The sequence below is a fragment of the Pogoniulus pusillus genome, chromosome 17, assembly GCF_015220805.1.
Source record: "Pogoniulus pusillus isolate bPogPus1 chromosome 17, bPogPus1.pri, whole genome shotgun sequence".
In the NCBI taxonomy this organism is placed as follows: Eukaryota; Metazoa; Chordata; class Aves; order Piciformes; family Lybiidae; genus Pogoniulus; species Pogoniulus pusillus.
In genome coordinates, this window is record NC_087280.1 from 8,203,853 (window position 1) to 8,231,280 (window position 27,428).

Below are 27,428 nucleotides of genomic sequence, written 5' to 3' on the forward strand. Positions count from 1 at the left end.
GAGCACTAATTGTTGTTCTTTCTCCTCATCCTGGCTGCCTTTTTTCACATTAGGCATGGACAAGTAATTGCTTTTACTTGAAATTAATAACACCTATATGATGACACTCAAACAAGTAGTCTATTTTAGGATGTAAAAATATCCATGTCACAGATGCTGTCACCACATTACTGCAACTCAACAACACCAGTGACAGTGACATTGATCATAAAGGGAGCTGAGCTGCAGCTGACATATTCAGAACAGCTATTCTTTAGGTCTTGTTGCAAGGAACAGCAGTTCCTGAGGTGAGGAGAGGGGATCAGGTTAATAAGCACAGCAGGGTTCTCAGTAGACATATGGCAGAGAAACAATGGAAAAAAGCTATCAGGAAGACAAAAGCTTTATGTCATCTGCATGGGCAAAAGAATAGCAGCTGCCATAAGAAAGACAGTGCAACATGAAGAAAGCAGAGGTCTATCCATTACCTAGGGAACAGCACACAGGCCCACCACAACTACAAGAAAAAGGCAAGTTCTAAAGGAGCAGGCAGCTCTCAATGCTTTATCTTTTTAAATTAAACAAATTCCACGATGGAAAGTACCATATAATGGTGTGGCCAAATAACCTCTCAATGTCAGCCAAATGTTTTGCAGCTGAACAATGGTCATCTATCTGTCCCTGATATAAAGCCAACTCAGAACAGTAGCTTGAAGAGGAGAGCAGCAAATATTGTAGCTATTTTTTTAGCAGGAAGAAAGAGCGACATAAAAAATGGCCATGGGAAAATGCAAACTAACTTATTTACTATCCTGCCTCCAGTGAAACCCAAAATAAAACTAGAAAAGCAGTCAAAAGTCAGATTTGAAGTCACCAGTAAACAGTCAAAACAAGCACATAATTTAAGAGGAAATTGCCTCTACCTGAAAGGAGGTTGTAGCCAGGCAAGGGTTGGTTTCTCCTCCCAGGCACCCAGTAACAGAATAAGAGGACATAGTCTCAAACTGCACCAGGGCAGGTTTAGGCTGGACATTAGGAAGAAATTCTTCACAGAAAGAGTGATTTCCCATTGGAATGGGCTGCCTGGGGAGGTGGTGAAGTCACCATCCCTGGAGGTGTTTAAAAGGAGGCTGGATGAGGCACTCAGTGCCATGGTTTAGTTAATTAGAAGGGTTAGGCAATAGGTTGGACTCGATAATCCTAGAGGTCTTTTCCACCCTGGTTAATTCTATGATTCTGTACCATTAAATACAGACACAATTTCTGTTGTGTAAACAGGACACTGGTAATTTTGCAATATTCTAAGACTCCAGAAAGTTAGGGGAAAGTGGTTTAAAACCTAGGCATTTTTATGAGATTATTACATCATTTGCCTTGCCTTGTCTGCGACTGAACAGGGCACTAGATGACCTCATCTAGGCTACCTTTCCCATGTAAGGCTGGACCAGCTGATCTTCCAAGGTCCCTTCCAACCTGAGCCATTCTGTAATTCTCTGATATTCTATGATATTCTCTCTCCTCATACAAAAAAAGTGACTCTACCTGTTATAGAGAAGAATATCTGGCTTCCAGATCAGCCCATCAGGAAAACGAACATTCTTCACTCCTGGGTATTCAGACACATTCCACTGTAGATAATGATCTGTCCAGTACTAAGACACAGAAACACCAAAAAAAAAGGCAGTCAGGGGAGCACATCCACTGGTTTACTGTAGTAATGTGAGGACTGCAGAGCGGGAAACAATAGGTCTTTTCTTATTAAAGAGATACTGTCTAGCTGCAGGCCATGAAATGTTTGAAGGTGTGAATTAGGTGACCTAGAGCTCAATGGGAAGCATAAAGATCACATTTTCAATTCACACTACAGTGCACATAATAGCCTATGAAAGAAGATTTGGGGTGCTTGTCTTAGATGCCAATTTGGGATAGAACAGATTTTCCTTTATAATTTATACATTGACTTCAGTTATGTTTATCTTCGTAGTCAACTTTGTTTCCTGTTGTTGGAAATCCTCAGGTTGTAACATCTTGATTGTAGGCAGGTAGAGCAGCTGACAGCCACTACTGACAGGAAGAACAACTGAAATGGCAGAATGGTCAGTATTTGCATGGAAGGTACTGGCAGCTCCTGTGGCCTGAAGTTAGGCAACCTGTAAGGCAGATGCTTAGCAGCACTGCACTGTCCCACAAGCTTCTTTCCTGGCTGGCACGTCACTGAAGGCCGTTATGGAAGATACATATCCTAGCTTGCCCAGGCATGATCCCGTGGTCCCCTTCTCTCTTCTGGGTGGGGGGTCACAGAGTACAGGGAGAAGACAAAAGGCTTGGAGACACCCACTTTGAGGGTCCAAGACTTGTTCCTCCCAAATAAAGGGAACGCAAGCTCCTGACTTCACCTAATGTGGTCAGGTTTGGCAAGGTGCCATTCTGATTGGTGAATCTCTGTGGCCAAGGAAGCCATTGCATTCCAGCAATCAATAAACAGGCTTTTGCCACATGCTGCTTTTGCTTTGCCTGCTCTGCCGTGCCACATTATGCTCTGCTTTGCCTACAACAACTTTGAAGACACTGACTGAACTCCCCTCAGGTGTTTGGGTACTGTCTGATACTATTTTGTGAGTAAATATTCAAATCCTCTTTGTAAGGATAGGTTCTAAACTAAGAACCTCTTTCCAGTTTTAATGTTTGCTGTATTTGCTAGTTATTTCTTAAGTGGTCTAGGTTGCCTGTTCCCTGCATGTATAAATATCTAAACCATGCATTTTGAACATTGTAAGTACTTTTTTCTGATGAGATTTAATGTTAATAAACAATTGTCACAGTTATTAACAATCTTCACCTGGATATAAAAAATAATATTGATTTTTGATTTTGCATAATTCAGAACAGAATCATCCACCCTGGGGAGCTAGCTGTGCTCCTTTCAACCTGCCCTTGACTGCCAGTACAGGCAGAGTCTGACACAGCCAGACCTCAAGGGCTTGATCTGTATTTATTGTTGCTCAATCCCAGATAAAGTAATTCAATCATGGTCATGTACAGTCATAAACAAAAGCACTGCCCCAACCTGCAGGCATCTGAGTACCGTGGCAGCTCTGGCAAGCTGGCTACCTCCTAAGACACAATTGCCTGAGCTACTGTATTTCCTTGAGTGAGCATGGCTGATACGATGTAGCATAGGGTGACACAGAACAATCCAAAAGGTTATAGAAAACTTTAATATTAAAGTCTGTGTCGGAGATGATGCTAAAGAGATTGTATGGTTGCTCTGTTTAGGCAGGTGTACAAAGTGCTTATCCATCCAGCTGAACAAGAGCCTGCCTCATTTTGTTTTAATTTTAGATTAAAGCAGCAAACAACTCAGGGTACTTGGGCTAGGGCTAGTATTAATCTGTGTGACTAGGCAATGCTCCTGGTGTAACTCAGATCAGGTTCGAGGTTTTGATACTGCACAGTATTGCCCTGGAGATACTGGTTATGATCGAAGAGTCTACATGTATAAATACTAGATTTCAATTCTACTTTCTCCCAGGTTAGTTTTTGCATTTAAGTATTTCAGTGATGATTACATAACAAGTTAACCATGGCACAGCAATGTGCCCTTGTGGCCAAGAAGGCCAATGAGATCCTGGGGTGTATTAAGAGTGAATCCAGCAGATCAAGGGAGGTTCTCCTCCCCCTCTACTCTGCCATGGTGAGACCCCATCTTGAATACTGTGTTAACTTTTGGACCTACCACAGTGCTAGACAGGTGCTCTATTAAAAAAAAAAAAGTTTAAAAGAAAAAAGAATACATTTCAACTGAATGAGCTGATTAAAGAAACTGAAAGGTGTAAAGTTTCAGTAGAAGCCAGATGATTATTTTCAATAATGAAACACTTCTACAAACCTTTTCTTAATCCAAACAGTGTGGTTTCTGTAGCACAGATGGGAACTCAACTAATGGCAAAGACTTATCCTAACTGCTACAGCATGGAGAAAATTCCATACATCACCTCATCTTTGTAAAGTACAAACTTAGGGTAGAATTACGTTGTGGAAGCATTAGGAGGCCACAGAGTGGTAAGAAGCTAATTTAAACATGCAAAAAATAACCAATCTTGTTGGAATAAACCTGTGTAGGCTCCTTTGCTTAGGAGTCTCTCTCTTGCTAGTTAACCTTTAAGAGACAAATTCAGAATACGTTCACAAAGCTCTGGAATAGTTGTCCCAATTATTAAAAAGTAAGTGAAATGTAGTCCTGCCCAGCATGCCAGGCACGGATTAATGGGGGACAAGCTTTTGCTGTGGTATGGTTAAGTAACAAAAGAGGATGTGAAATTCTGTGACAGCTATAGCAACTAAACGTTGCAACAGCGGGTCAAATAAAGCTACTGTTTGGAAAACAAACACATTGCCCAGGCAAAACAAACTGGGAAACCATGAAAAAATGTACCCATTCAGTTCCAGTACCCATTTTGGTCATGTAACTGAGATACAGAATTTAGAGGATTAATATAAAAAAAACCCTCTCATGTTCACAGTTAATTTGTGGTAATGAACTGTTTTAAACAACAAGATTTTGAACTATGTGGGAACAGCATTGACATTTTAATGCAGTTTCTTAGGGAGGCAAATAGTAAAGTAAGTAGGATGGTAGAAACATTCAGTCACAACCGTGGCAGCAGCTCTCAGGAGATAACAAACCACTTTGGAACTCAATGCCCCTGTAAACTATCTGATGATTTTAGAGTGCCAGTCAAAACAGCTACTACAGATTAAAAGCTTTTCTTGCCTGTATAGTGCTCCTTCACAGTGTAATGACTTACCACAACATAATGAAATTGTTGAAATGAGTGATAAAGCATTTGCTCTTACAGTTACTATAGCTGAGATCTTTAGGGCATCATTATCTTAGGACAATCAACAGTTTAGGGTGGCTAAATAATCTACACTGAGTTAGAAACTGACTTAGATGTAGTGACTCAAATTCTTAGAAGTTTTCAGAAATACCTGAAACAGCAAGCTCTAAATCTCACTCAGCCTTATAGTTTTCAATTCAGTTTAATTTTGTCCACCAAGTAGCAAGACACAGAACAAAACCTTGAAGCTTTCCTAAAATTCAGACCACTCACCAGATGAAACCCAAAGTCCGAAGGGGAAAAAACCATTATTTGTTTCAAAACTTACCATTTGTAGCCAGATGTTTGTTGTTAATACTTGGTTCTTTTCATCCTATGAGGAAAGAAGAAAAATAAAAACAAACCACAGCTTAGCACTATACAGATAAAACGGTACTGGTAAATGTATTTGAGTATTACAAAACAGCCAGTTGTGCTATTTCCAAAGCAAGTGGAACCATTGCCTCTAACCTACTACCACAGAAGTCTTCACAAGTACTGTTGAAAGTCTTTTGTATTGCTGCAGTCAGTCAAGCTATTTCCTGAGGGTATCCTTCTGTCAGACTCTTCCCTGGAGCTCCTTCCTTAATAATCTCAAAATACAAAGCAGATTACAGCAGAGGTTGCCTGCTTCATCGTTGTTAGGAGCAGCTCTCTCTTTAATTAACCTTACACACCAGATGTATGCAGAGAGTAGAAAAAAATACCCAACAAAGAAAGTGTGACTAAATTCAGGTGTTGTGTATTGAAGCCATATTGAGTACCTTCTTAACCAGCAAGTAGCACCACTGACATCACTGAAACTACAGAAAAAGTGTTGTGTTACCTTTTACATAAAACTGTTGTCATGGCAGAACATTGTCCTGTCTCAGTTCCAATTTGAACATCTTCCCCCTTGCTTCATGTGACTGTGTGATGTAAGCTCAGGTGGCACAACAGCCATCTTAATCCTGCTTTTAATTAAAGAGTTTAGTTCTTCACTTCTCAGGCTAACACTGGTGGCCTTATTTCTGTGGAGGTACTGTATCAGTATCCACCTGGGTTGTATGAAGCTAATGAAATATACTATATATATTCTTCATAATCCCTGTCCCAAAACCAGTCAAAACTCCAGTTACAGTCTCAGGATATGTCATAGCAAGTTCCAGTCACCTGTATAGCAGCAGCTATCAGCATTGCTCATACTTACAGAATTATAGAATGGTTTAAGTTGGAAGGGACCTCAAAGATCATCTAGTTCCAACCCCCCACCATAGTCAGGGACATCTCCCACTAGAACAGGTTGCTCAAGGCTTCATCTAACCTGGCCTTGAACAGGCTCCAAGGAGGGAGCATACACAACCTCCCTGGGCAACCCGTTACAGTGTCTCACCACCTTCATTGTACAGAACCCTTTCCTAATATCTAGTTTGAATCTCCCCTCTGCCAGTTTAAACCTATTACCCCTCATCCTGTCATTACAAGACCTTGTAAATAGTCCCTCCCTGAACCTCTGATATAAAATCTGTCTCTGTTGTTCCTAAAAGTGGCCAAACAAACAAAAATAACAACAAAAATACATTTTCGTAGGAAAAAAGTGTTCTGTTTTCATAATACTCCTTAACAAAGATCATTACTCTTTACTCTCTTGCTGTTATTTGGTGGAGTTCTCGCTGAATAAAAGTCTGGAGAGACCTTTAACTGAAGCTATTTTAGAGACACACAACAGTAAAAAGTTACACAGCATGTAAAAAGTGTTTTAAAAGCAAGTGAAACCTCTTGGGCAGCAGCATCAGTAAATACATGCCAGTGCTACTAGGATGAGTATGATGACAACTAAATGTACAAACAGATAAAAATGTTAAGTATAGATTGATATTGTGCATTAATAAAGTCTGCCTTCAGATGCACATTCCTCTCATCCTTTAAAATGAAAATAAAAAGCTAAAGCACAGGCCATAGCTCGTGTTTCAGCACTTTTCCTCTCTATTTCCTGCTCCATCACCTCCATGAACCTTACTTTTTCAAAAATATTTCAAGTGAACAACTCATTTAATTAGCATCCTGGGGAAAGAGGTCTCAAGAATCCATTATTAAGTTGCATTGAATTAGCATGATGAAGGCATTGCTGATGATGTCAGTCCATCAAAGCAGTAATTAATTTGCAATAGTAGCTGTTATTTTCTAACCATACACATATTAATTTGGTGCCTCTCTCAACAACCTGCTTATTGAGTTTGAACACAACAAAACTAGTTTGCATGGGATCTTAATTAATTGAATAAGAAACCATCATTAAGAGATTGTTCATGTAACCATGTGGGAATCTTGCTTCAGAGCTGTTTGCTGAATGGCATGCACTCCTGCATGGTTGAACTCTGAGTTAAATTCACATGTTATTCTGAGTGTGATCTCTTTCTGCACATGAATGGCCTCAGAGTTAGATTACTGATGGTTCAAAATTTGCCTTTTCACTAGCAGGAAAAGACTGTACTAAAGCTGGAGTGCTGCTCATGCTTAAACTATTGATGCTCCATGGGGATTTATTTTGAAGACCTGAGCTTACAGCACAGTCAGAACTATTTTGGAAGTACCAGAAAGGGACTCTATTATCTACCTGCAGGCATTACAGAACCAGGCTAGAGAGCCGTCACTGAGCAGTCAAACTAACAGTGCTGAGGGAGACAGTAGACTTTCCAGACTTTCCATCCAGCTGTGCTGCTGGCAGAATGCTTCATGTGCTGCCTGGGTGCATGACACAAACCACTGCAGGTTTGCCTGAAGGAAACTCTGCAGAGGTATTCTGAAAGCCAAGAGTTATTCTGAAGTATGATCCTTCACCCCAAGCTGGTATTGACTCAAAAATAATTTGTATACTGAAGACAGGACATAAATTAAGATGCCCCATGCTGTTTTCCTGGCATTTCTTTCTGTTATTTTAAGTATTTAGAGCTTGAAAGAGTATATTTGAACAAAATGACTCTGACTTGGATTACTGTAGTTAAAGTTCTATCAGAGTTTGTATCATAAATCCCATCATTGCTCCTTAGCTATAAATACTTTGTTGCATGCTGAGAGTTGGTTTATAGTGGTGGGGTTTTTGTAGTGTTTGTTGGAGCAAATGGTTTCAAAAACTGTAGTCATTATTGGATTGATTCACCCATCACTAGAGGAAAAATTCTGGTTTTACAGGGTTTGTCCTCTGTGGTCTCAAGTGAAACTGGTGAAAGGTGGAGCAGGAGATAGCCTGCAGGGTTTCTCCCAGCTAGGACAGTTTTTTGGGCACTTGTTTAAAAAGTTCTATAGTGAACTGTATTAGCAGAGTTGTGTAGTACTTCCCCACAGAAGAATGATGGGGAGGCTGGAAATGCTTCACAGAACTTTACCAGTTTTTGTCACTCTGAAATATTTTGTAAACACAAAAAAGTGTTGAACACAAAAGCAAGGCAGTTCCTAGTGCAAACCTCTTCTACTATAAAAGAGCAAAGAAAAGAAACTTCACAATATATTCTGAGATGCTGAGAAAATTAAACAGAGGGTAAGACCAGAAACTACATCATGTTGTTTGGATGTATGTGTCTTTCCCCCCCATAAGCTACTTTAAGTTACATGCTGGCCAAGCAGCACAGCTAATGAAGAGCTGTGTTTCGTTCATGCTATGGGAGGTAGGCAGGAGGCTCCTTCTGTCTGCTTGATTTATAAGTGTAGTCATGATCTGTGAAGGCAGATGGCAAATTGCTGCTGGAGTGCTTACCATGGTATTTGATGGCAGCGTAGTTAATGAAGGGCAAGTAGCTACCACCAGGAAGACTTGAATGGTCCTTCATTCATTTCTGAAGGCAGAGCTAGCTATTTCTAGAAATTATTGAAAGGAATTGTACTGTCTCCATTCTTCCTGTTCCCATCTCTGGCTTTGTCTTTTCAATGTAAACAGTTCTCATGGGTTAAGTTGAATCTGATGCTGATAGTCAATCCCATGCTGCTGTCATGCCAGCTTCAAAATGAAAGTGCTGGCTGGAGCAAAGTATTATGGGGCTTGAAGTTCAGATTGTAACAGGAGAGTTTGCAGTGTGAAGCAAGTCTGTTTTTTAGGCACCATAAAAGTGAAGAAATAAGCAGCTTACAAGGTCTGTGAGATGAGAGATTTGAAATCTTCATCCCTCTTCCTCACCTGACTTCCCTTTCACCACAAAATTACCCTTCACTTCTCAAGTAGTCAGTAATGCACCTTTTTATCATAGTAAAATGTTTTTGACAACATTACTTCCAATTATGCAGAAAATTGTGTATGAAAAGGCATTACCAGTGCAGAAAGAATATTAATAATATTCTATGATCCAGCATGTGGGACTCAATTCCAGGAGGAGACTACAGAATGTTTCTGATTTCTTTAAAATAGATGCAAAAAGTGCAAAATGGTTCAGTAATAAGTTGGAAGTGGCAAATATTAATTTTCTCTGTTTCACTGTATGTTTCTCGAGACCACTTCATACTTAAACACACATCTACATTTGGTGTTCTGACATTTCCTATATCAATGAGAGCTCTGACACACATGACTTATCTTGTAGCAGTACAGCCTACTGCTGGGAAGCAACACTCCTTCAGAATGACAGCAACTGTTGCAAACTTTAGAGTTTAAGATCATGTGTCTTACTACACAGCCCAGTCAGCATGTCAGTGTGTCAGTTTTGCGTGCCTTGGCCTTAGGCTTCTTCTTGCCTTAGGCCAGCTTGCTTTACATCAGCTGCAGATGTGCCCTGATTCTGTTTGTGCTAAAAATCTCCTGAAAGTTAGTCTTCTCTGGTTTTATACTCAGCCATTCCACCATGCTAGTGACTTCAGTGAAAGCTAAAGGCTTTTAGGACATCATCCTTTCTTCTCTTCTACGTTCCACTTCAAATTCAGTCCTGAGGCACCTTCACTGCTAGGATGATATCTGACTCTTCACCTTCCAAATCAGACTCTTTGGCTTTTTCAGACTTTAAGGGATAAGGTATTGCAGCTGTGCTTGGGATTTAGCTAAATATCTTCTGTAGCACTAAGATGCATTTTGCAGTAAAATCTCTGAAGTCCATCCTAAAAATACCTTCCTTACTTTGTGTGCTCCTTGACCTTTGATTCATATTCTTCTAGGAGGGTTTTTGTTATTGTTGGTTTTTTTTTGTTTTCTTATGTTTTGTTTTATTAAATAATTAAAATCTTAAGGCAAACCAGAATGTAGGTAGCTAATTAAAGTGAAATTTGGAAAGAAGACTTATTTTCTATTGAGCTTTTAGGTTCATTAGATTTATAATATATGGCATATGAATTGCCCTTCATACTCTGTACATGCTGAAGGTCTTTGAAATAGAGAACTGCTTTGCAGAATTGCTCTCCATTACAGAAAGGTGAATTTTCTTGCTGGAGATAATACAGATTGCTGCTACTAACCATTCTTCTTTCTTAATAAGTAGACTATGGACTGTAAAATTAACTAGAAGCAAGACAATACATTTTGGGACTAACTAAAATAGTTGGAGTTGTTTGGGAAATAGGCAGTTTTCCTGTATGGAGACACACTTCTTATTCTGCCCCTGGCTGAGTTTTTTGTTTGTAATACAGTATTTTTTTGCTGAAGGTTCCATAAATTTTTAGCCAGGAACTATGCAGGGCACATCTTTGGCATATTCCCAACACAACCTGCTGTCCTAAGGCCTTTCCATAATCTTGAAGGAGAGAGTGGCAGTACTATTAGATGTTAAAAATCAGCCTCTTCACATTGTGTGAACATTGTAGTATAGCTGAGCAAGAACCTGTGCTAAAATGTGCAGCTAGGAAAGAGAATGCAGCTGAAGAGGATTTGTGAAAGAGTCCAATCATAGATACAAAATGTTCTGAAAGTTGTATGTATTGGATCAGTTTTATAAACAAATTTATAAATATCTGTAGAAAATAGTTAATCTAGTGAAGTTTCCTGCACAAGACAGGTGGGATTAAGCTCTGACTCTGCACTCTCATTCTATTTATTTATTGTTGTCATTTTGTTTAAGAGCCATGACCTACATTCAGTCTGGCCATATTTACTAGAACTATTGCTTGTACAAACTAAGGAGTATGCCACACTTACTGGAAATAGTGCTGGATAAACCAAGCATTCCCACTTAGGCTACTTCTCTATAGCAGATAGCTGTTGTGCAGATTCTCACCTTCAAAATATGACATCTCTTCGTAAATATTTATTTAATCAGAGCATGTTTGAAGTTCAAGACAGGGAATATTTATTTCAAAGCAGTATCTACTTATATCATCTTCCTTTGAAATGCATGTATCCAGACTAGCCTATGTGTAATGCAGTTTTATTTATTCCCTGGGCTGTGGAGTAAAACAGATCCAGCAATACCTAAAGCTGTGCTGTTTGAGAGCAAACTTTTGGGTGTTAACTCTTATGGCATATGGTACTTAGTATTTGTAGAGTGTTTTCCTGTCCAGACAGTTTTAAGTGTGTCCCTTACATCAAGAACATGTGAAATTGTTCAGACTGTCTTTTGGGGGGGAGTTACATTATAAGTGTGATTAAATTAGTAGAAATTCGACAAATCCTATTTAATAGATGACTTTGTGTATCTTCCTTCCAATCTACAATCTTCTAATTACTTTCAGCAAATTAAACACAAGTGCCTAGCTACAAATAACAATGCAACAGTGAATTCTTTACAGTACTGCTATGAAACTGTTACATAGCCTGAGAGTTTTCAGCCCTGCTATAAATATCCTTAGCAGTGTGGTCTTTGCACAGTTATATGGCTCAATGTGCAGCAGGTGAGACTGCCACATCTGTTGACATTAGTTCCAGATATTTGCATGTAGTAAGGACAATCATAACAGACAGCTGAGGAACAGTGCAGAGTGTTATCACAAACAGAAACAAGTATCTGCTGTTGGGTGCAAAAGGGTCCTGGGACAGGACCCCTTGCACATAAGCAGGGGCACAAGCTTTAGCCATGGTGAAATCTGTTATGGTGAGCTCCTGGATTTATGTTTGTGGAAACTTCAATAGGATGGTCTGCATGTCACTGGGCCACATGGCAACCAACAGATGGGAGGAAGGATAAGAGAGAGGAGGGATGAAATTTCTCCTGATATAAGTGGTGGGAAGAAGCACTGAATACTAGACTGGTACAGTTCTGGTCTGTGTTTAACACAGCAGCATACATTTAATACAAGGTTCAGTCTGAGCGTGCCCACAGTTACAATTCAGACTTAGGGACTGTAGAGCTTGACCTATTTGCAGGTCGAAAAAAAATGATGATTTTCAGGTCTTGAGTACTGAAGCCCTGAGTTCACTTGTCCTGTGTACTCTTCAGGTGCTCAAAAAGGAGAGAAATGAAAGAGTGAAGAAGTAAACCTGAATGCAACAGACAAGTATGCTTCTACTTAGAGCTGAAGTTCTGTGGAGTTTTAAGGGTTTCTAGAGTTAAAATGCTAAAATGTTACTAAAGCTTTCTGCACTGCTGGGATAAGAGCAGATACTAATTTTTGGCCTTTTGAATAACTCAGTATTTTTTCTATAAAGATTAGAAAAATGTCACTTGAATTTTACCTGGGTTAAGCTTGAATTTGGTGTCTGAGATGGGGAATTTGATTGTTTTGATTAACTTAATTCAGATTAAATTCTGAAGGGACTTGTTTGTAGTGTGGTTGGTTTGGTTTTGGTTGTTTTTTTTTTGATTGTGCTCTGTGTTTTCTATTCTGGAAGTCTCATAAACTCCAGCAGTTTCTCCATACCTACTAATCTTACATACTTTTGAAAGAAGCATTTGCTCTCTCCCCAGACATCTTGCTTTGAAAGAAAGGTAGAGTTTGCTCAAAACAAACATAGGTCTTCCCAGATGGATGCAAATCTTACCCAGCAAAAAAAGTGCTGGAGAAAGAGCAGGGGAAAGCCATCTTCACTTGGGGCAGAACATCTGTGTGAGGTGCCTCCTTAAAGTGTGTGAAATGTGTTTCTGTTCTAACGAAGTCTGGCAGTCATGCTTATCACTGTCTGTGACAGGGCTTTGTCCTGGAAGTGAGCATGAGATGTGTTTTCACTGAGTTTCACAGAAACCAAGTGGAAATTGTAACTATGTAAGAGCCTCATGATGTACTATTTCTGCTACCATGAGAACATAACTGTAGTCTTTCTTCTGGTTTTGTTCAGTGCATCATTGTTAACAAGAGATTGTATTTAATTTGAACGTGTTTGCCTTTGCAATAACAAGCAGAGATCAGACATACAAAATGAGCAGAGTACAGCATAGCCAATAACATACTTCAGCACATCTCGTGTGGAAAAAATACTCTTTTGAAGTGCAAGAGAGGGAGATGGAGCTTGCATTTCAAGTTACCTTATGAATTCTTATGATTTGCCGTAGGTTTCACTCAGTTCAATTATTGAATATAGCTGAGAGCTTAAAGTGCAATTATATTGCAAGCATGCAAAGTAATAACTGTTTCTTTCTTTACAAATAAATCTTGATTCCATTCTATACCATGGCAGATTCTTATTCAGAGGACTGAGCCTTTATAGTGTTAAATACTGGCTCCAGGTAATGACTGTCACTGCCAGTCTGACACACCTAGGTATCCCAGATTCAAACACATGCTGGGTTCTGGGAACTACTAACCATTCTGCAGGCCAAGAGGGAACAACAGAGCCCCACAGTCTGACTCCTTAGCATTAAAATGAGAGGGAATCAAAGCTTTGATTTAATTACACAGAGGTTAGCTGCAAAACACAGAAACCGAAAGGTCAGGTAAAAACCAATTTTAACATTAATGCCAGGACAACATCAAAGGATGCGGCTCTATTTTTATTCTTGCTAATCAACTTCAAGCCATAGTTGACTTTTTATTAAGCTATTAAGCCTTTCCCCTCAAAATGTTCTTAAGTGATATGGAAATGCTGTTATAACGTGTATTTAGCAAACGAAGGTGGAAGGAAAGCAAGTGATTTCAAGGAAGGAAGAGGACGTTATGGGAAAACATGGAAATGAACACAAATATATCTCTTCCTTTCCCTTTGTAGGGTCAGAGCACACAGCTCCAGCACCAGTCTGCTCCTAGCATTCTTTTATCCTATTTTTGCGCATAATAGGAACAGAAATTTCCACACCTGACCAGATCATGTCGTCCTTGTTTTAGCATCAGTTCACATGCTGAAACTGCAGAACCTTTGAGGAACCCCAGAGCCACAGATAGAGATATCTGACTAGTACACAATCATGAAGAATAGCTCTGTCCACTACAAATGAACATAATTAAAACTAGCCTCAAAGGACCAGTTAGCAAAGTGCCATGACTCATCCCAGACAATGTAACTACACTATCTTTCCAAATGTAGGCAAATAAAGCACAGTGTAGCTCCAAAATTTCTATGATATGTAACATAATCCATTATCCTTAATGGCTTGGGGTCTCTGTTCAGTCTTGGATACAGCATAGACATCACCATGGCAATCAAGAACTTCCCTGGAGAAGAGTGTAGTACAAAATACTTTGCTTATCCTGCTGAATGCCTCTGCAGCTTTTGGCACAGAAGTATGCAGATACCTTAACTTAGGAAGAGAGGATGAATCAGCATTACAGAAATTCTAGTTGTTCCCTACCCTACATCTTCTGATGGACAGGTTTGAGAGTCCTTTTTTACAGAGTCTTCACTTTCAACTTTCCCTAAAATTCCATATGACCCCCACTTCTCTTTAAAGCCTGTGAGGTATCACTGACAAAGGTATTAAGAAACTGTGAGCTTGGCTGAGAGAAATATACTGATGAAAATCAACTGTGTGTCTCTTTCTTCACAAATGCAACGAGCATCAAGATTGAAATGTCACAACACCTACACAGTCCTTCAAGCTGCTGTTTCCTGCAACACAAAAGAGAACCACTCTCTCCTGTGAAAAGAACATTTCTGTCTTGTAGGGTCAGAGATGGAATGAGCACTCCAAAGTCTGTAAAAACGCTTATTTGAATTTGTTGAGTTTGTACAGGATATCTGCTTCCTGTTGCAAATCCATTGTGAGATCTTGTTCTTTCTTTTTTCCCCTATTTTGTAACCCAGAGATATTTAGATTAGGAACAGCTTGATTGTTTAGTAGTCTATTCAGTCAAACATTGTGAGGAGTTCAGGAGAAACGGAAGAATTCACATCTGTATCACCTAAATTTGAAGTAATTAACATTTGAATGTTTCTATGTTAATACACTGTTCAAGGATGGAAGAATGCTTGCAATCCATTAACAATACTTTTTTCAACTCTCTTGGCCTTATTAGATTTTTAAATCAGTGATAACTTTTTTAGTGTGTGCTTTTCTGAATGAAAAGCAGGCACTGTAGCCACCCAGCTCTGAGAATACATCCCTAAAATAAATCAGAACAGAAATAGAATACCACCTACTTGATTGCTCAAGATTCATAGCTCATCAGGAGTACCATTTGAAAATGTTAAACTATGACGGGTAATCTACTCTAGTCCCCAAGCTCTCCTAACACAAGTGCTCCCAAGGATGGTGTTAGAGGTTAGGTGCGTTGTTTCAGCTGCAGTGTCTGCCTTCCCTTGCCACCACCCCTGAAATTGCTGCAGCACACTTTCTGCCAACTTGTGGACCCATACAGATCACATTCGAGGAGTCCTGATGGTTAGGTCTGGGTTGCCTTTCCTCAGATGATTCCTCCACCTCAGAGCACTTCCAGAAGCCTCCTCTGAAATATAAACTGGTCCAGCAAGAGCAACCACCTGCATTTGAACTCCTTCCTCAAAGTACCCTGCAGTCTGAGGCAAATCAAATCCAGGAAAAAACAAGTGAACTATCGTTATGTGCACAGCAAAACAGGCTTTCTCAAGAAGCACTAGATTTATAGAGCATGTAATTAGTCTGTGTGTGCATAAAAATTGCAGCAGATGAGCTGCACACGCAGAGTGCATCGGCTCATGCCATGGCTGGGACTGAACCCGCAGGTATCCCAGGAGCACAGGAACAGGGAAGTAATTTAACAGGCAAAGAGGGTTTGAAAATACTTATTTAATACTTTATGGAGGCAGATCCTCAGCCAGTACAGATCAGTATAGCCCCACTATCTACAAGGACAAGAACACTGTTAAAGAAAACTATGGGGCTTTCAAACATTTCATACAGATTTCCACAGACTCTTATCAAATTGATCCAAATTGACAAGTGCAGAGTCCTGCATCTGGGGAGGAATAATAAACTCCACCAGTATAGGCTGGGAGGTGATCTGCTGGAAAGCAGTCCTGTGGAGAGGGACCTGAGGGTCCTGGTGGATAACAAGTTAACCATGGCACAGCAATGTGCCCTTGTGGCCAAGAAGGCCAATGAGATCCTGGGGTGTATTAGGAAAAGTGTGTCCAGCAGCTCAAGAGAGGTTCTTCTCCCCCTCTACTCTGCCATGGTGAGACCCCATCTTGAATACTGTGTTCAGTTTTGGGCTCCCCAGTTTAAGAGGGTCAGGGATCTGCTGGAGAGGGTCCAGCGGAGGGCTACGAGGATGATGAGGGGACTGGAGGGCATGGCTTATGAGGAGGGGCTGAGGGACCTGGGGCTTTCAGATCTGGAGAAGAGAAGACTTAGAGGGGATTTGATAAATGTTTATAAGTATCTGAAGTCTGGCCAGGAGAGGAGGACAGGCTCTGCTCTCTTGCTCCCTGGGATAGGACAAGGAGCATTGGTTGTGAGTTGCAGCAAAAGAGGTTCTGCCTCAACACCAAGGGGGAACTTACTGTAAGGGTCGCAGAGCATAGGTTCCCCAGAGAGCTTGTGGAGTCTCCTTCTCTGGAGACTTTCAAGGCCTGTCTGGATGTGTTCCTCTGTGATCTGTGTTAGATAGTATTGTCCTGCTCTGGCAGGGGGGTTGGGCTCGATGATCTCCTTGAGTCCCTTCCAATCCCTAATATCCTGTGATCCATGTTGGTTAAAACAAAGGATATTAATTTGTACATTAAGTAGCGACACAATGTATTGTCTAGTTCTTGAACATGACAAATATTGCCACTTCACACAGTCTTTAAAAAAAAGAGGAACAATCCTAAATATTATAGGGAGTATACTCATTATAGTCCCCAAACTTCTGTGAATCAGTCTTAGTATAAGAACAAGTATTAGCTGGCCAGACTTGACTCCCAGGAATTACGTCTTGTGCTGTGATTTTGTAGTATTGGCTAATTACTGAGGATTAGTAATAATTTCTAGATGATGTGCAAATTCTGTTGTCCTAATAAGAGGTCCTGTGTAAAATATGAAAGTTTTACGTTCTGGTTCCATCAGTCAATCACAACTGAATCTGTTCTCTAGGGTCTTGATTGCACTTGTCACAGGAAGAATGCAAACCTTGTTCATCACAAGTGACAGATCAGTAGATGTCTGTTCACTTGTTTAAGTTAATGGGGCACCCATACCAAAGTAGTTAGAAAATAAAGAAATTAAATATTTATTTTAAATAATTAACTATTATTTGTGCTGATTATTTATATCACAAAAGATGAGAAAAGCGTTAGAGAAATTGCTTTGTTTTGCTTACACTAAAAAACAAACCAAAAAACCCCACTGATAGGAACTTCAGTTTCAAAGACCTCCCTTGTGGAAACAGAAAGCAGACCAGGTCTAATTTTCACATACCATGAATGTATCTAATGTCCCCCAGTAAACTATTATCAGGAGTTTCTTTATAAGCTTTTACCTTCCTGCACAGTGTCTTAAATTAATTTGCTTCCCATTCCATCCTACAGGATGTAGACTGTTTTTAAAATATCCTTCCAGATCTAACACTGTTTGAGAGAAAAAAGTAGTCCAAGAAGCCAAAAGACAGTTAGAAGCACAGTAAAAACAGACAAGTGTCAGGGAAATATGGTTGCAGTTTCTCATAGTATATAAGTATCTCACCACAGCAGGGTAGGGAGAGGTGCTATCTGCTTGTTTAAATAGATTAAGTATCAGAATATTTTATACTGACTTTAAAGGGTCTCTTCTTCGTATTTCAAGGTGAAGCAGAATGCTCTGTTTTCTGTTACAATCCAGTGACTGTCATAGGTATTAAAACTAACTAAAAATATTCAAAAGCACATCCCAGCACGGTTCCAGTTTTCTAAACTCTCAGGAATGGTAAAATGGGAATGGCTGCAAGATGAAAATACAAATAGTTTCTCCCTTTAACGTGGAAGGAATAAAAAGCAACCAGCAAAGTGATAGGGATATAAAATGTGGGGAGATATTTTCTAGTATTCACAAATTAATGCTAAAAATTACAAGCTTCTGCCACAACCATTGTTTGCAAAGAGGCTGCTGAGGCATGATAAACAGCTTACAAACTTCTTCAGCACCATTTCTCAATGAGCCTCTTGATTTGGTTGGTTTGTTTGCCTTTACAGATTTAAATGTCTTTTTTATCTTCCTTTTTTTTTTTTTTCTGGTGGGGAGATAAGTTTGCTTTATCATCTGTTTCCTCACAGAAGCTGTTCTGCTTCTCTGAATGACAGCATAATTTCCTTTTTGAAATGTCAAGAGTTTACATATTACTACCTTGCCTGGTGGGTCCAGGGTATTTGATTGCAATTACTGAGTTGTGGATCTTCACACAGAGGCTTTGTTAAGCACTGTATGTACATCACTGAAGTCAACTGCATCACATTCTGTAAAGCAAAACAAGGACGAAAGCCCTTGAATATATAGATCTAAGTCATACAAGTAACCAAGGGCAAGGTAGGATGAGCAAACTTTGAGTTCAGTAAAACATTTAAAAAGTTGCATGCTTTCATTTTTCCTTTGGTCTGCACAAGTGAGTTGAACAGCCTAAAGGAACAGGATTTCTCTTGAGATTCTGCTGGGCTCACTACATATAAACAACTATTCAGCACTTTTCTTTCCCCTAACTAGAAATTTCAAAAAGAAACAAGAGAAACTGGGAAATAAGCAAAAACTGTTGTGTAGTAAATTATTTAATTAGCTAGTAAATGTCTGGAGGAACCATGAAAGATTCTTGACTAAATTACATTATGCAACATAAGAACTTGAATATTCATGTAGATAAATAACTAAATATAACTTTCTTAAATAAATTATTAAATGTTGATTCTTCTGCTACTAAAAAAGCCCAAAACTAACATAACCACAGTTGATAAAACTGGACATATTAATATCCAGCAAAATGTTTGCCACCACAAGTCTTGCTACAGAAGTCAAAAGCTAACACAGCACTGAGCCATCATTCTCCCAAGTTTAGCAGCTCGACTTAGATAGAGGTGAAACTAGGTTGGATTTTTGCTAAAAATATGACAGATTTTAAGCGAAGAAGACTCCACAAGCAGAGGTCTGTGAGCATTTTAAGCTAATCTAAATTGAAAGTAAGTACAGGTCATCTAGAAAAAAGGCTACTTAAAAAAATTGATACAGCCAACTGCTGAGTCCCAGAGGCACTGGATCAAGTCAAAGGGGTAGAGTTCTGAGATCAGGTTAGGACAGTCAGAAAATGGTGCCCTGAGTTACACTTACAAAGTTGGTATAAATTCTGTATCCAAACCAGCAAGCCCCAGAACACAGTTAAGTTTCCAATAGTTGCAGAGTAAAATTGCTGAAATTCCTTTGAAAAATATAAGACATATTTTAAAAAATTACTTTCAGAAAGCCACTCATTTGCAGGTTTAGACTAGATCTTAGAACAAAGTTCTGAAGTAGGAGGGTGGTAATACTCAGGAATAGGTTGCCCAGACAGGTTCTGAATGCCCCCTCCCTGAAGGAGTCCAAGGACAGATTGCATGAGGCCTTTAGCAACCAAGTGTAGTTGAGAGGTGTCCCTGCCCATGGCATGGAGGCTGGAGTAGATGATTGCTAAGGTCCATTCCAACCTAAGCTAGTCTATGACCTCGTGATCCCAATGCAATAATTCTTCTGGTCTTAACTTGTAGTATTTTTACACTAAAGCTTTATTTCACACTGCCTTGTATGCTCAATGGTTTTTATCACATGGACCTTTCTGATGTTAAAACATTCTAGTCTACCAAAATTTAATGACTTTGTAAATGTTTTGGAACAAACATTATCTTTTCAACTATCTTTATATATCCTTTAGTACAGGAAGAATCTGGATCTTACTATGGTTATATTTAATGAAATGATAAAAACAATACAAGTATCTACCCTCACAGAGAGGCAGTACTGACTTGTCTTTGGTTCCACTTAAGAAAGCACACATGAAATTAAACTCATTCAATACAACCAAAGCCTCCAGTAGATGGGTTATTTCCTGTCCAACCAAACATTTCACAAAACATAGTACTCAACATTTCATATACTTCTGGCTTTGAAAAAAAAGTGCATCAAGTTGAGCCAAACCAGTCCTTTTACACTACTTCTACAACAAGACAATGTTGCATTCTAATTTTGCCCCCAGCAATTTCTGAGCCCTTCCCAAACTCATGTCATGTGCAAATGTAATGAAAATATCTTTCAGGTGAAGCAAAATTAAAACACCGTTTCCATGTAGATTTCTGGGGGGGTGTGTGTGGAAATTTTGTCATGTAACTAAATCTCACCATTTTGACACTGAAGCACCAACTAGTATAAAATTTTCTAACCATTTCTGCTGAGTAGGTTCACTAATGCCTTATTTTCTAGTTTTCTCCTAAGAATGTTACTCACAAAAGCTTTATTATCATCAAAATACATGCCTATTTAGTTAAGAAATCGATATACTTCACCAAAGTATCATTATGCCATGCACTCAGTTTTGTTTAAGAAAGAAGGGTACCTTGTTTTTCTAGTAGTTTTTTTCTCAGTGTTGTTCCCAAGTCGGAACACGGGAAGTTCTGCTCAGATGATGGGCAAACAAATCTACTATGATGATAAGTTAATACTAAAATAGGTTGCTGGGGTAGGATGTGGAATCTTGCTCTGTGGAGATGTTAAGTACTTCTGTGATCTACTGAGATATATCTGAAGCAGGGGGGTGGACTAAATGACATCTGGAGGGCCCTTCCAAACTGAATTCAGTCTGTAGGACTCTTCTGCTCATTTAGATAGCAGTAAAAATTGAGGCTGAGCTATCCCTGTGTATCTCAGGGTATTCCAGATCATCATGTCTGTGTCTCTAAGCAGTATTTGCAGTGTAAATGTATGACAATTTTGCATTAATTTCTGAGGTTTAATCCTTTGATTTTTGGGGGTCGAATTCCCTGCTCTTAGTTGTGTTACCTTGCAGTAGATGCAAATATGTCTATGTGTGAATGTCAGGCTAGGCACCCACTTCACACTTTATGATCACTGTATTAGTTTTTCTATGCCATTCAGTATTCTGCAGGAGATGTAGCAGAGTAGGAGCAGCACTGGGTCTATTCCTACTCTTTGCACTAAACCATTAGGTAGCAGCTGAATATTCTCCTCTGATGCTATTATTGGGAAGAAGGAGAAAATAAGAATGTTAGAAGGTGTTTGCCACCACACAGCATTTAAAAAAAGCAGTGGATCTAATTCTATCCAGTGTGGAAATTACATAGTATCAACATATTTCAAGAGTCTATTTCTTACAAAGGTGTATGTGGGAAGCTTTTCTTAAGCCTAAATTAGGGTCATACTCCATGCCAGCACTGAAACACTAGACAGACAGACCATAGGCTAGCTTTTTCTGCTAGTAGTAGGGTTTCCACGAGGTGAGGTATTGAGAAAAATAAGTAGCTTCTCATCATATTTCTTGTATTTTTGACATTATACCAAAGCTATGACCTTGACCAGTTGCGACCATACATGAACATCTCCTCTTCTCAGTATTTCTCTGTTAAGGTTTTCCTTCTGTGCTTATTCTTACATTTTATTTAGTTTCCTTAAGTTAGATACTTCCAAGCATTTTCTGATTTGGATGCAGAGAGATGTTTATTGTCAGGTTATTAATTTAATATACATTAATTCCCTGAAAGAAGTTTTGAAACCAGCTTTCAACAATTCAGAGAAGTGGGTTGTTTTTCATTTCTTTCATCTACTTTTTGGGCATTTCTCATTTCAAGAAAATTGAAACAATTATTTAAAGGAGAAGAAACCTTTTCTTCCATCTTCTCATGTTTTAACTCAAATGTTTTTGAAGAACACTTCTTTCAAAACTCTTTCATTTCACCTTCATCCTCTGCCACCTAAAGTGTACGTTACTTCCAAATTCCTTTGCTGTCTCTCAGGACTACTGCCATGCATTTCCACTTCTCCAAGCATGCCCTCAGTTTCCTAGCTTTTCTATTCCCTCACCTGTCCCTAAACTGCACTTTTTCCATGCTGCCAGTGTTTTCCCTACCCATTTAGCAACGCTTTTACTATGCCAGCTTGCATCCTCATTAGACAGTTCATTAACTACTTTTTAGTGAGCTACACTCGGTTGGGACAGTCAGCACTTATTAAGTCCCTTCTTCTGCAGTCCTGATCCTAGCATGCATGTTAATGTCACTAACAAAAATAGAAATGAATCTGCATGCATAGGTTAGAAATAATTGTTCATTTTAGAAGGAAAGGGTTAAACTAAAATTGGTAGGGTCAAAAACATCCACTCTATTTGGAGAAGTTTTCATATTCTGTCTCCCTTTTCCAATCAGCAAAGTCAGAGTGGAGTGGAAGAGACTTCAAGTAAGGAAGAGCAGCATACAGGATGCAGCCTGGCTTAATCTGTTCTGGCAGAGATTTGACAGATCTGCTCCAGATAGGTCTAACTCCCAGTACATCTGGTATCAGCTGAGAAGCCATTAATATGAATCTATAAACTGCAGGAAAGCATGATCGTGACATGTTTTGTTTCTAGCTTGTTAAACCAGTAACTGTTATTGCTAGTATCTGTCATTCCCACCAGCATTTGCTTCCTGTTGACAATGAAGAAAACTCATCTGTTTTATAGTGAAGCTTAATTCACTTCATGGTTGGCTTCTTTCTTTGGTTGTCAATCCCAGATCTCTGAGAAAAAAATGCAGTTAGTTTTATAGCAAGCAAAGTGAGCTGTAACTAAACTGCCAGTACGTAAAAAAAGACTTCATAGTGATTACAGAGGAATTTATTTTGAGAGGCACATAGGATCAAAATAGGATCAAAACCTCCCTTTGAAATCATATTAGCCCAGACTGCCAGTCATTGACTATACCCAGACTGGCCAGTGGTCTGTGGATATTTGCCCCTCAGTTTGTATGGTTTTTAATTAAACTTGACAGCTCCAGAAGAAATTAACTCTGAAGTTGACTGCCTGCTGGCCTTCAGCCCTTTGTGTCTCCAACAGCCAATGGTTCTTACAGTAGTCAAGAATATGGTTAAGGACACGGTTACAGCAGGGTCATGAGTGTACAGAAAAGAGAAACCTTTATAGTATAGATGCAGTTTAAGTAGGAAAAGAGTCTTGTGGGCATTCAGCTTGTTCTATTCATAAAATATTTCCAGTGAAGGCTTCTGTAAACTGTGTCAGCATTAGCAGGGTTTGGCCATTCAACAGACCTTTCCCAGGGTGGATAATATTTAAAACACACATTAGATGAATGTATTCAGGCCAAACATGTCTATGTAGAATGACACTAGAAGTGCAGTTTCTGAAAGCTAGGGGGAAGATTGGTCTGCTTATGGTTCTGTTTTATTTTGGATCAGAGTGCTTTTTTGAGCTCTTAAATTCTGAAATTATTCTGAAATGAATTGTGTAGTACTAACAGTAACAAACCAACAGTAACACTCCCCCACAGCATCAGGGATTTTGTCCTGGTTATGAAAATAAACCAAGCACCAGAGAAATGGTTTCTGAATGTAGATGTACAAAAAGAGTTGTACTCAACTGTCCCATACCAAGGCAGAAGTTCCTCCAGTAGCTAAGAGAAGGCACATACTGCAGCATCTGCCTACTCTAACTTTAGCAAACAGTAAATATTGCACTGGCAGCATACATGCTAGTTTTCACCTTAGGCTTAGTAAATCTAAAACTAGCGAAATTGTTCAAAGAAACTATAAGCATTTAAACTTGCAGAGTTCTCTGTATGTGCTGTCCTTGAGATATTAAATGTCTCAATTTTGGCAACTGACGGCTCGTGAGGGTACAAAAAGCGAGTCACTTGTCGTGAATAATCTCTTTTTTTTTTTACTTTGTTGTACCTCAAACTTTAAGCATCCAACGGAAATACAATGACATTCTGAGGTTAACTACTAGTTTTAACTAATTAACTTCTATTAGTGGCCATAGCTAGTTGAGTTCAGTAAAATCGAATAGTGTGAACTCACAAATACATAGTTTAATCCCTCTGCCACTATGACAGAGTGAAGTTTAAATTACTCATATGTCAACCCAAATGATCCTAGAGTGCATTTTACAAGCCTGCCCAGTAGATACACCAAACACGCATGATTGCAAATACAGCAGCCAAAATTTAAGCTTTTAGAATGTAGCAATCTTGTTTAAATAAGACAAATGATGTAACTTGGATTTTGTCCAGGATACCCACTTCCTCTCCTCCCCTGCCATCTCCAAAAATAAGCACTTTAGTGGCCATGAGAAATCCAGAATTTAGGTTTTGCATATTCACCCCCAGCCCCAACTACAACTACCACTTCATGCTGGTTCTAAGAAGGATTCAAAAGGCACAATATGCAGGTTGAGCTTCATTTAAAATATTTGATACTGCTAAGAAGGTTGAGAAATATTGAGATCTAAGAAAGAAGCAAACTTTACTTTTAAGTTTGCTTCTTTTAAAAGGCAGTCAAAATTTGGCATTGTATCTTGAATTATTTGTGCTTTCCAGTGTCTTGCAGTCTTCCTTTGCTATTAGATGTCTGCATTCTAGGAAGGAAAAAAATTTACCTTTATAAAGAAAGAGTTTCCTAGAAGGTTACAGACTCACCACATCCATGATCTGCATGAGGCTGAGAGTGAAATAGACGGTGAGGGGCTGGGAATCATTTGCAACTGGTCGCTCCAGAGGGTTATAATTTTTCAGTAGATCTTTGTAAAGCTTCCTTTGGAACTCTCCTTGCAGGGACTCTTCAGGCAGAGGAATAAATACATAAAGGAATAGGATTGTACATCATAAAATAAAGCCAGGACATAGGCTCTTTTCTTGCTATCAGATATTAACTATCTATTCTTTCAGCATTCCCAGAGAATTGCAACTGTAGTTCACATAGCTCATTAGGTAATACAGCAAAATCTTACAACAAGAGGGATTCCCTCTCTGATCATTTCTTGGCTGGCAAGCAGCGATAAATTTTAAATGCTAATGATGCCTCGCTAACATATGCACCCGTTAGTCCAGCAGCAAGAAATGATGAAGAGGAAATACCCTACCTGCATTTTGACACCTGTCCTGGCACAGCTAGAACCAGAAAGCAGAACACAAATACAGCAGAGGGCATCATCAGGACAATGGGAGGAAAATGGCCACAGGTTAGACTGTGCTCTCAGATTGCTTCAGACTGAGAACTTGGGAGCAAGTACTCTCCACTTTGTTCATGCATCTATGCATAAAGTGGGGTAAAGGGTCCCTGGCAGAGGTGACAGGCACTCCATTAATATACATGATCATAGTCAAGGATTTCTGTCCTTTTTACACTTCAGATCCAGGGAGGATCTTTATTCTACGGTGTTTCTGTGGAGGGAGATAGAGCAGGTCCACATGAATGGCACATGTCCACGTGAATGGAGCAGAGTAAATCAGGGACAGAGGCAGTTCCAGAATGAAAGGAAATCTGGGTCAGGGTAAGAACAGGTCTTTTGCATGTAAGCCCTCTCTGTCCCTGCTCCAGACGGACTTCCCTGTTTTCTACTCCTGAACTCCCCCCCCCGCCCCCAGCATTTCTGCCCTGAGGCAGCTACCATTTCAGTGCCTTGGCAGAGTTTGCTCCCCGATCCCCATCGCTCAGTCCGTCATCCATGTTCGCAGCCAGCGCTGGCGAGCCCACAGAGCGGCCCGGGACCGAGCCACAGCCACAGCGGCGAGACGTGGGGAGATGGCTGAAGAGGACCGCGAGAGGCCGCGGAGGACCGGGGGCAGCTGCCCTTGCTCGTCTGCCGCACCCCGCCCGGCTCCCTGCGGCTGCCCACGGAGCTCGCTGTCCCCGCAGCCCGCGGGAGGAGCGCGGCGTTCACTCACCGCGCACAAGCCCCGCCGCCACCAGCAGCCACACCGCCAGCTCCTGCAGGCCCATTCCGGGAGACCCGGCGCGGCGAAGGAGGGTGACAGCACCAGCAGCTTCTCCTGCCGCCAAGCCCCGCCAGCCCCGAGCCGCAGATCCGGGCTGCCGGGAACCGCTGGGAGCTGCCGAGAGCCGCCTGCGCCTCGGGTACCTCCGGCAGCTCGGCCCCTTCCTGCGCCCGCACCGGCGCTCGCCCTGTGGCGCTGCCGGCTCAGGCGGAGTGGGAGGATGCTGACGGTCCGCCTCCTGCCTCTCCTGATGGATTTTCCTCCCTTCCCTAATCCTTGAGCGTCCCCGGGACGGAGGAGAGGGAGGGGAAACGATCACCAGCTGTTGCCCCAACCGAAGCGATAGGATGCGCTGGGCAAAGCGACCCCAGCATTATAGAGACGGGAGCGGGGGCAGCCCCCTCCCCTGCTGGGCAGCCGCACCCCATCCTCCCCGCTCCCACGGGGCCTGTCTCCGGCAGCTCACGCCCACCGCAAAGACCCTGGAGCCGGGGGAAAGACAGCCTGTTCGCGCTAAGCCAAAAGGCCAAAGGGCATCGGAGCCCTGAGAGTCGCGGAGCTGCCCTCCCAGGTGCCCTCCTCAGCCCAAGTGCCAGCAGCAGCAGCAGCTGCTGCTGTCGAATTACTCAAGGGGCAGGAGAGTGGCCCGGGCAGGATAACTGCAGCTTGGAGAAAGCCAGGCATCAGGACAGAAGGAAAACCAGGTTGGGGATTCAAGGCAGGGCAAGTCCTACTGGCCTTAGGCAGGAGTTTGGCTTCGGTCACATTTTGGGAAGGAAAGATATAGGCTAAATGATGTTGCACACATGGCTCTTAAGTCCCCAACAGAGGTGCTGGGCTGGGGGCTCAGGTGCTAGATCCTTTGTCTAGATACGGAGAAATAGCCATGGCTGAAGTGCATCGTGTTTAGTGCTTAGCAAAATGATGACTGAGCTCCTGCGTGGTGAAGATAAAATGCACCACAGCTGGAAAGTAAGCCTAGAAAATTCAAAGCATTTTGTTCATTGTCTGGTTCCCATTTGCAACTTCAAGCGCATTTTTGACAGCATGCATGGGTTCTTTCTGTTTAAACCACTGACCTTCAAATGTGATTGCTGCATTGAATGGATATCCTAGGCAGCAGCATTTAGGGGAGAAAGGTAATGAAGAGGGTCCACATTTGCAAGAAGTTTTTTTTAATGATCCATCAAACAGCATTTTATTAGTCTATCATAATTCTCAATTCTCCACTTAAAAAAAACAACTGTTTTGTCTGAAGCACCAACCGAACTTCTTGTTAGCCACTGTTCAAATATTTTTAAGTGTTGATCACAGGACCAGATGAAACTGGGGGAAACCCAAGGAGCTCAGCACATTGGTGCATGATAAATTGCAGCTGTAACAACAGAAACCTGGAAACATTCCCCTTTTCAAATGAGTCAACATGC

General features: G+C 40.6%; 1 protein-coding gene across 4 annotated transcripts in view; it reads right to left on the reverse strand.

Moving 5' to 3' along the window:
* LOC135182908 (neuronal acetylcholine receptor subunit alpha-7) overlaps positions 1 to 26,250 on the reverse strand; it is a 38,084-nt gene extending 11,834 nt beyond the window's left edge. Inside the window, exons 1-4 of one of the 4 annotated variants that reach the window (XM_064157498.1) lie at positions 25,951 to 26,250; positions 24,703 to 24,842; positions 5,149 to 5,193; positions 1,522 to 1,631 (exon numbers count right to left, since the gene is read on the reverse strand). In XM_064157498.1, the coding sequence (XP_064013568.1) occupies positions 1,522 to 1,631; positions 5,149 to 5,193; positions 24,703 to 24,842; positions 25,951 to 26,005 (350 nt within the window). In that variant the 5' untranslated portion in view covers positions 26,006 to 26,250. The other 3 variants (XM_064157499.1, XM_064157501.1, XM_064157500.1) reach the window with 3 other exon arrangements.
* Between the last annotated feature and the right edge of the window lie 1,178 nt (positions 26,251 to 27,428).